Source organism: Ornithorhynchus anatinus, chromosome X2 (genome assembly GCF_004115215.2).
Source record: "Ornithorhynchus anatinus isolate Pmale09 chromosome X2, mOrnAna1.pri.v4, whole genome shotgun sequence".
Classification (NCBI taxonomy): domain Eukaryota; kingdom Metazoa; phylum Chordata; class Mammalia; order Monotremata; family Ornithorhynchidae; genus Ornithorhynchus; species Ornithorhynchus anatinus.
This window is the reverse complement of record NC_041750.1, coordinates 29,188,607-29,197,543: the sequence shown is the minus strand read 5'-3', so window position 1 is coordinate 29,197,543 and position 8,937 is coordinate 29,188,607. Positions and strand designations below refer to the sequence as shown.

Genomic DNA, 8,937 nt, shown 5'->3' with positions numbered 1-8,937 from the left:
GCACATAGTAAGCGCTCAATAAGTACTATTGAATGAATGCCATAGTTATTATTATGTCTGTCTCCCTCCGCCCAGACTGTGAGCCCGGTGTGGGCAGGGATTGTCTCTCTGTGAGCTCGTTGTTGGGCAGGGATTGTCTCTCTCTGTTGCCGAATTGTACGTTCCAAGCGCTTAGTACAGTGCTCTGCACATAATAAGCGCTCAATAAATACTACTGAGTGAATGAATCCCATAATTATTGTTATGCCTGTCTCCCGCCCGCCCAGACTGTGAGCCCGGTGTGGGCAGGGGCTGTCTCTATCTGTTGCCGAATTGTACATTCCAAGCGCTTAGTACAGTGCTGTGCACACAGTAAGCACTCAATAAGTACGACTGAATGAATATTGATGAACTGTACTTTCCAAGCGCATGAGAAGCAGCGGGGGTTAGTGGAACAAGCCCGGGCTTGGGAGTCAGAAGTCGTGGGTTCAAATCCCGACTCCACCCCTGATCAGCTGTGTGACTTTGGGCAAGTCACTTCACTTCTCTGTGCCTCAGTGACCTCGTCTGTAAAATGGGGATGAAGACTGTGAGCCTCACGTGGGACTGCCTGATGACCCTGTATCTCCCCCAGCGCTTAGAACAGTGCTCTGCACCTAGGAAGCGCTAAGAGAAGCAGCGTGGCTCAGTGGAAAGAGCCCGGGTTTGGGAGTCAGAGGTCATGGGTTCTAATCCCGACTCTGCCGCTTGCCAGCTGTGTGACTTTGGGCAAGTCACTTAACTTCTCTGGGCCTCAGTTCCCTCATCTGTAAAATGGGGATTAAAACTGTGAGCCCCACGTGGGACAACCTGATCACCTTGTATCCCCCAGCGCTTAGAACAGTGCTTTGCACATAGTAAGCGCTTAACAAATACCACTATTATTATTATTATTAACAAATACCAACATCATTATTCCCTGGGCGGGGACGCGCACGCACAGGGAAGGCCGGGGGGGGCGCGCACGCAGAGGGAAGGCCCGAGGGGGGCGCGCCTGCGCGGGCACGAGTGGAGCAGAGAGCTGCGGCCTGCTGGAGGCGGCTCCTACTCCCGGGTCACCAAAGGTCAGCGACCTGGTGAAGGACCTCCATCTCTCCCTCCCTCTGGGACCTTGGAACACCGGCAGGACACCCGCACACCCCCAGGGGGAAACCCCGGCCCCCAGCGAGGATATGCCCACGAACCTGCGCGGAAAAGCAAATCTTTGCTGCCAACTGGGCCTCCTCCACTTGCCCCAGCGCTTGGCGTCTCCCCCGCTGCAGGGGGTGGGCGCCCAGAAAGGGGGCAGAAGGAGGGGAGATCCTGGCGGGGAGGTGGGCAGAGGCAGGGACCTGGGGGTGGCATTGGTTGGGGGCCTGGAGAAGCAGCGTGGCTCGGTGGAAAGAGCGCGGCCTTGGGAGTAAGAAGTCGTGGGTTCGAATTCGGATCTGCCACTTCATTCATTCATTAGTATTTATTGAGCGCTTACTATGTGCAGAGCACTGTACTAAGCGCTTGGAATGACTTGTCAGCTGTGTGACTGAGGGCAAGTCACTTCTCTGGGCCTCAGTACCCTCACCTGTAAAATGGGGATGAAGACCGTGAGCCTCACGTGGGACAACCTGATGACCCTGTATCTCCCCCAGCGCTTAGAACAGTGCTCTGCACCTAATAAGCGCTTAACAAATACCAACATTATTATTATTAATCCCCGCTCTGCCACTTATCTGCTGTGTGACCTTGGGTAAGTCACCTCACTTCTCTGAGCCCCCGTTGCCTCATCTGCAAAAATGGGGGTTAAAAACTGAGCCCCACGTGGGGCAATTTGATTATCCTGTAATAATAGTAATGTTGGTATTTGTTAAGCGCTTACTATGTGCAGAGCACTGTTCTAAGCTCTGGGGTAGATTCAGGGTCATCAGGCCATACCACGTGAGGCTCACAGTCTTAATCCCCATTTGACAGATGAGGTAACTGAGGCACAGAGAAGTGAAGTGACTTGCCCACAGTCACACAGCTGACAAGTGGCAGTGCGGGGATTCGAACCCACGACCTCTGACTCCCAAGCCCGTGCTCCTTCCACTGAGCCACGCTGCTTCGCTTGCAACAATGCTCTGTACAGAGTAAGCGTTTAACAAATACCATAATTATTATTATTATTATGGGAGGAGGGGAGACAGAGGAAGGGGCGTGGAGAGGGCGGGAAGGCGAGGGTTTGGAGGGTGAGGAGGAAGCAGTGCCAAGAGGAGGAGAAAGAAGAGTTCAAAGGAGAACACGAAGCTGGCATTTGCCAGGGAGGGACTGGCACCACTTTCCGGGGACCCCCAAGAGCCCCAGAGATTCACACGGACAGAGACCCCTGTGCCCACCACCACAGAGATGAAGAGGTTGGCAGAGACAAAGAGATACCCGCGGGTGGGGGGAAGGGGAGGGGTTCGTCTGTCCTTATTGCGTGCAGAGCACTGTACTAAGCGCTTGGCAAAGTACAAGAGAGCAGTAAAGAAGGCCGATCCTCGCCCGCGACGAGCTCACCAGTCCGGCGGCCGGGGCGGCGCTGGGTGCCCACCGGGCACGGGAATAACGGGCGAGGGGTCGGTGCCAGTAGGAGGAGGTGGCAGCAATGAGGCCCCTCCTCCCCCCAGCAGCTGCGCGTGCGCGCGAGGGCGGGGACGCGCACCCCCAACCGCGCCCCCGCTCCGGGACCCCCTCTGGGTCTGTGGGTGAGCTTGGGTGACTTTAAAAAAAAAAGGGGGGGTGGTGAATGTGTGGGTGGAACCGTTTATTCCGGTGACAAGGTACATGTGCACCACTGTGTGCGACAATATCTGCGTGTGCGGCAGACACGGTTCGAGTGTCAGAGTGATGGGGTCTGTGGAGGGGACTGTCACAGTGTGGGGAGGGGGGGACTGACTGAAAAAGGGCGTGTACGCGACATCATAATAATGGTTTGTGCTCATTCATTCATTTACTCGTATTTATTGAGCGCTTACTGTGTACAGAGTACTACTAAGCGCTTGGAAAGTACAATTCAGCAATAAAGAGAGGCGATCCCTGCCCACAGTGGGCTGTTAAGCGCTTACTATGTGCCAAAAACTGTTCTAAACGCTGGGGTAGATACAAGGTAATCAGGTTGTCCCATCTGGGGCTGACAATCTCCATCCTCATTTTACAGATGAGGGAACTGAGGCACAGAGAAGTGAAGTGGCTTGCCGAAGGTCACACAGCAGACAAGTGGCGCTGGCGGGGTTAGGACACATGTCCTCTGGCTCCCAAGCCCGTGGTCTTTCCATTAAGCCACGCTGCTTCTGTGGGTGAGTGATTTTGAGAGGGGATGTGTATATGTGTGTGTTCTAACAGTAATAATTGTGGTATTCGTTAAGCACTTTGTGCCAGGTGCTGTACTAAGCACTGGGGTGGATAGGGGCAAATCGGTTTGGATACAGTCTCTGTCCCACATGGGCTCACAGTCCCAATCCCCGTTTTACAGATGAGGTAACTGAGGCTCGGAGAAGCGAAGTGATTTGCCCAAGCTCACACAGCAGACAAGTGGTGGATCTGGAATTAGAACCCATGACCTTCAGACTTCCAGGTCCATGCTCTAGCCACTATGCCAGGCTGCTTCATCCATTGTTATTTGAATGTGTAGGTGTGACTGGATGTGCTCCTGTGCTGTCTTCAGTCCTTGGTCCAACCCACCAAGCAGCCCTGTCACCGAGAGTGTTGGGTAGGGCTAGGGGATCGGGAGGATATATTAAGGACATGGTAGCATATAGGAAATTGAGTGGGTGAGAATGTAATAATGGCAGTGTGTGTGTGAGCAACCCTGGGTGTGACTGCGTGAAAATACATGTACACTCTCCCAGTAGTTCCAACCAGTTCAAATGACGCTCCATTTGAGGAGAGGCGTGGGAAGGGTAGAGGGAAGCTGCCTCTCCCCTTAGTTTCGGGTTCAGAGTCCGCATGGCACAAACTACATCCAGGGGCTATAGCCCATCTCACCTTCCTTCCCCTTCTCTTTCCCCGGACAGCAGCCCCAGGTCCATGCGGGGAGGGGGAGAAGAATGAGGAAAATTCGGGAGTGGTTACAGGATTGGCCACAGGCCTGCCATCTCGGGCTCTTTGGAGGCTGCTGGGTGGAATAAGGACTAGGGTGGGAGAGGAGAAGACTTATCCTCTCACTTATAGACTTATCCTATCCCACTGTGGTGCCCTCCTTGCCCCTTGCTGAACAAATACATATACACCCAACACAGAGAAAACCAGGCACCAAAAGACGGTGATAGACACAGAAATATCGAAGAGATGGAAACACAGACAAAACACTGAACTAAGAGCTTAAGACAATACAGAAATCCTCTAGACTCTAAACTGTTGTGGGCAGAGAACGTATCTCCCAAGTCTATACTGTTGTACTCTCCCAAGCTTTTGGAATGGTGCTTCTGCCCACAGTAAGTACTCAATAAATACCATTAATTGACTACAGAAGAAGTCGCAATCTGTGCCCTCAAAGAGTTTACAATCTAAAGTGAGACAGACCAAAAAAATTTACAAATAGTGTGAGCAGGAGGAAGCATGGGGAAACAGTTGGTAAAAAAAAGTGTGAAACCCTAAATTGATAAATAAGCAGAATAAGTAGACCAAGATCTAGGCAAGTGTCAAGAAAGCTATTAGGTAGACCCAATTTAGGTGTCGGACATTAATGGGGGAAGGTTTTCTAGAGGGAACGCAAAGACACTAGCACACACATTAAAACACATAGACAGGCAACTGCTTTGAGGAGACCGAGTCAAGGCATATAGGAAGATTCAAATATCCTTTTTTAAGGGTATTGGTTCAGTGCTTACTATGTGCCAGGCACTTGTACTGAGTGCTGGGGTAGATACAAAATAAACAAATCGGACAAAATCCCTGTTTTACATATGGCTTATGGTCTTAATCCGTGTTTTACAAATGAAATAACTGAGGCACTGAGAAATTAAGTCACTTGCCCAAGGTCACTTATCAGACAAGTGGCAGAGCCTGGTATTAGAACTCAGGTCCCCTGACTCCCAGGCCAGTGCTCTTTCCAGTAGACCACACTGTTCCTCACAAAACAGCTATTTTAGGTATTTCTAAAGCCATGTTTGGGCTCCGCTGCCCAGATCAATTTTCTAAAAGATTATTCCGCGCCCACCTCCCCTCTCCTCACTCTGATCCTGTCCCAAGTGTGGAGATCTCTCACCAGAGACAGAGCAAGGATATAGGTGCCAGGAGCCACAAATACAAATGCTTTTCTGAGTCTCCTGTTTTCAGAACCTGCCCATTCAATCGATCAGTCAATCAGTGGTATTTATTACGGGCTTATCGGGTGCAGAGCACAGTCCTGAGTATTTGGAAGAGTACAATCCAACAGAGTCGGGAGACTCGATCCCTTCTTACAAGGAGCTTTCAGTCTAGAGGGGAAATAGAAATTAATATACATTATGGATAGGGGAAATGGGAGATTATTAAGGATAGGCACATAAGTGCTCTGGGCCTGGGGGAGAGATGAATTTCAGGTGGTTAAGGGGTACAGATCCAAAGGCATGGATGACAGAGAAGGGAGGACAAAAAGTGAGGCCTTGGTCAGGGAAGTCCTCTTAGAGGAGATCTGCTTAGGGATGGCGTAACTTCTATTTCTATCTACTCTTTCCATCTTGTCCCTTCCCTGTCTAGCTGCTTTTGCCTTGTCCTTTCTTCCCTCCCCACTGCCCTGCCTCTACCCCCGGCCCTCTGCCCTAGCCCCAGCCTCTGCCCTGCTGTCTCTTCCCAGTGATCAGTCTCTGTCCTCCAAGGTTCCTTCCCTAGACCTCCTGTGAGCAGGAAGGAAAGAGGGGGAGGAAAGGGAAGAGAGGAGAGTAAAGGTGACTGGGGTTGGGTTGAGATTCTAGATGCTGGAGGGATGAGGAAGAGTCCACTTGATTCCTGTTCAGCTGTACTGCCTTCCCCCACCCACCCACCCCCATCACCATCAGGACAATTCCTTTCATTTTTTAGGACTGACCCTGCCCCAAGTCCATTCTTTTTTTTTATGGTATTTGTTAAGTGCTTACTATGTGCCAGGCACTGTTCTAAGTGCTGGGGTAGATGCAAGGTAATCGGGTTGGACACAATCCCTGTCCTACACAGGGCTCCCAGTCTTAATCCCCATTTTATAGGTGAAGTAACTGAGGCACAGAGAAGTGAAGTGACTTGCCCAAGGTCACACAGCAGAAAGTGGCAGAGACAGAATAATTAGAAGCAAGGTTCTTCTGACTCCCCGGCCCATGCTGTATTCATTAGGCTCACCCTGCCTCTTTTTCTGGGAGGAAATAGTTCCATAGCTCCTTCATTTCGTATTTGTAACGTGGTACCCCTTGCCACAGCCCAGCCTCCAAAACTCATCCAGAGAGGTTGTGTATGCCAGTATTCCTGGCCTGATATTTGTGAGGTTGGGATGCAACTTCAGATCTATCCTCAATCCTACTTTGGGGGGGAGGATGTGTGTGTGTGGTATGTGTGTGTGTGGTCGATCAGAAACTTCACAGATTTTTAAATTTAGAGCCCGTTCATTTGATAGGGAACATTACCAAGAGCTATACAGTTCGACCACGCTCAAAATAACTGTAGTGTTGCACAAGTTTTCTCACTATGTAACCTCGTAGTACAGTGCTAAAATGCAGCACGGCCCGTGCAGCCGGGCAGTGTATCACTAGGGTGTTGCACAGGAGACGGGCACACAGGAGGCTGTTGAGGGGCTGCACCGTTACATGGTCGAACCGTAGCACAGGCCGTGACATCACACAGCGCGTTACCAAAGCGATGCCCAGTACATAGTCATGTGAGATGGGTAAAGTGTGGCGGGGGGGGGGGGGGGGGTGTGTCCCAGCCACAAGGTAGCTCACTACAGCGCCGCTCTGAATGGTCTCAAGTGTCTCACCGTCCGGGCAGATCGCACAGATCAGAGCCAAAGTGTGGCACCGTGCGTGCAGTTCGACAGAAAAGATTCGCAAGTAGCTTTACCCTAACAAAACCCCCGAGTGTCTGCCTCGTATGCAAAACCTTTTATGCGATGCTGTATTAAGACTTCTTTTTAGTCATATTGTTTAGCCCTGGAAAGAAAGGGGGGGGAGAGGAAAAAAAAGAAAACAAAGCAATTAAAAAGATTGACAGGTATGGTTTGTGTGAGACCTATTTGTAATTGTCAGGGTGACGTTGGCAGGAGGAGGAGGAGTAAAGACTGAGGCAGGAAAAGCAGCTCGATGTGTCTGTCTATCAGTTGAGACTGTCTGAAAGCTCTGGGATCTGGAGTGTGGGCTATATTTCACTGGGAAGAGAGCAGAGGGAGAGTGGCTTTTTCCCCTCCCAGGAGTTTCAAGGGGGAGAACAGTTCCCCGGCCACCTCTCCCTGCCAGGGAATGCCGTCTTTCCCCTGCACACACGCTCCGGGATTGGGGGTGTTTTGAAAGGGGAGTTTTTTTTTTTAAAGAAAATTTTATTTTTTTGGGGGGGGGGGTGGTGGGGTGTGTGTTTTTCTTTTCTCCTGTTGAAGACCAAGAAAAAAAAAAACAACCCACACGAGACCATGTGTTTCTATTCCCTTTAAGTGGAGGAAGGAGCCGCGTGCGGTGCTGGAGAGGAGCGCCGGGGGGAGAGTTGGCGCTCCGGCCGCCGGGGTGACCCTCCCTTTTGGGGGGGAGGGACTGGTGTGTGTGTGTGTGTGAGTGTGGGTGCGCGCTGCCCTCCGCTTTATGCTCTGCTTTCTCGCTCTTTGAGTGGTAGGAGGAAAAAGGAGAGGCCGGGTCGGACCCCCCCGCCCCCTCCTCCGGCCCCGCAGAGCACCGGGCGGCGCGCAAAGTTGCGCGCAGAGGAGAGACCGTTGGATTTGGGGGGCGGGGGAGGGGTTGGGGGTCGGCGGTCCGGGATGGAGCCGGAGGACTGAAGTGAGATGTGCCTGCCGAAGAGCCTCCCGCCCCCGCCCCCGCCGCCCAGCCCCGGGCCCCGCCGCCCCCGGGGCCCCGGCCCGACCCCCGGCCCGCACCCCCGGACCCCCGGACCCCGCCAGGAGCCACCCCGTCAATGACCGCCTTTCCCGAGCCAGTTGGGCCAGCGGCGGCTCCCGGACCCGGACCAGGACCCGGACCAGGACCAGGACCAGGACCAGGACCAGGCCCGGGCCCCCCAGCCCCGCTGGACCGGACCCCCCGCCACCCCCTACCAACTTTGGCCCGAACCCCGAGCCCCGACAACGACGCCGATCGGGGCTAGAAGTTGCCCCCCCGTTTGCGACCCCTGGCACCTCTTCCCTCCCCCCCCAATCTTCCTCCCCTCGCCCCCATCCCCTTCCCTCCCTTCCCCCCATCCCGGCGGGGTCCGGCGAGGGCCGAAGTCCGGCCCAAAGTGTCCGGCGGCGGTGGGGCGGCAGCATGCCGAGGAGGAAGCAGCAGGCACCCCGGCGCTCCGCAGGTAACCCCCCCAAAAAAACCCCAAGACCCCCAAATCCCTCCAAACACCCCTGCACCCGGAGGCCGGGCGCCGCATCCGTGCCACCAACCCCGGGCGGATGGCGAGGTGGCACCGCCCCCCCCAAAACCCAACCCCCAACTTCATGTCCATCCTAACCCCCCCCCAAACTTCATGTCTGGGCTTTGGAGGGGTCCTGGGGGGGGGGAGGAGAAGCACCCCCTCCCTGCCCGGCGATTGGGGTTGGGGGGGGATGGATGCCCATCGTTCATTCAGTAGCCTGGATCGAGCGCTGACTGTGTGCAGAGCACTCGACCAAGGGGTTGGAGGCTATGGTTCGGCAACGTAATCCGTAATCAATAATGATCATCATGATCATCATCAATAATAATAATACTCCTGGTATTTGTTAAGCGCTTACTATGCGCCCAGCATTCTTCTAAGCGCCGGGGCGATGGTAAGAGGAAGCGTGGTGTTTGT

The 8,937-nt window shown here is 53.5% G+C and overlaps 1 protein-coding gene across 1 annotated transcript in view; it reads left to right on the top strand.

Annotated features, from left to right (window-relative positions):
* Window positions 1-8,051: 8,051 nt before the first annotated feature.
* TSHZ1 (teashirt zinc finger homeobox 1) overlaps window positions 8,052-8,937 on the top strand; it is a 55,222-nt gene continuing 54,336 nt past the window's right edge. Inside the window, exon 1 of the mRNA XM_029053416.2 lies at window positions 8,052-8,460. Within this exon, the coding sequence (XP_028909249.1) occupies window positions 8,421-8,460 (40 nt within the window). The 5' untranslated portion in view covers window positions 8,052-8,420. The remainder of the gene's footprint in view (window positions 8,461-8,937) is intronic.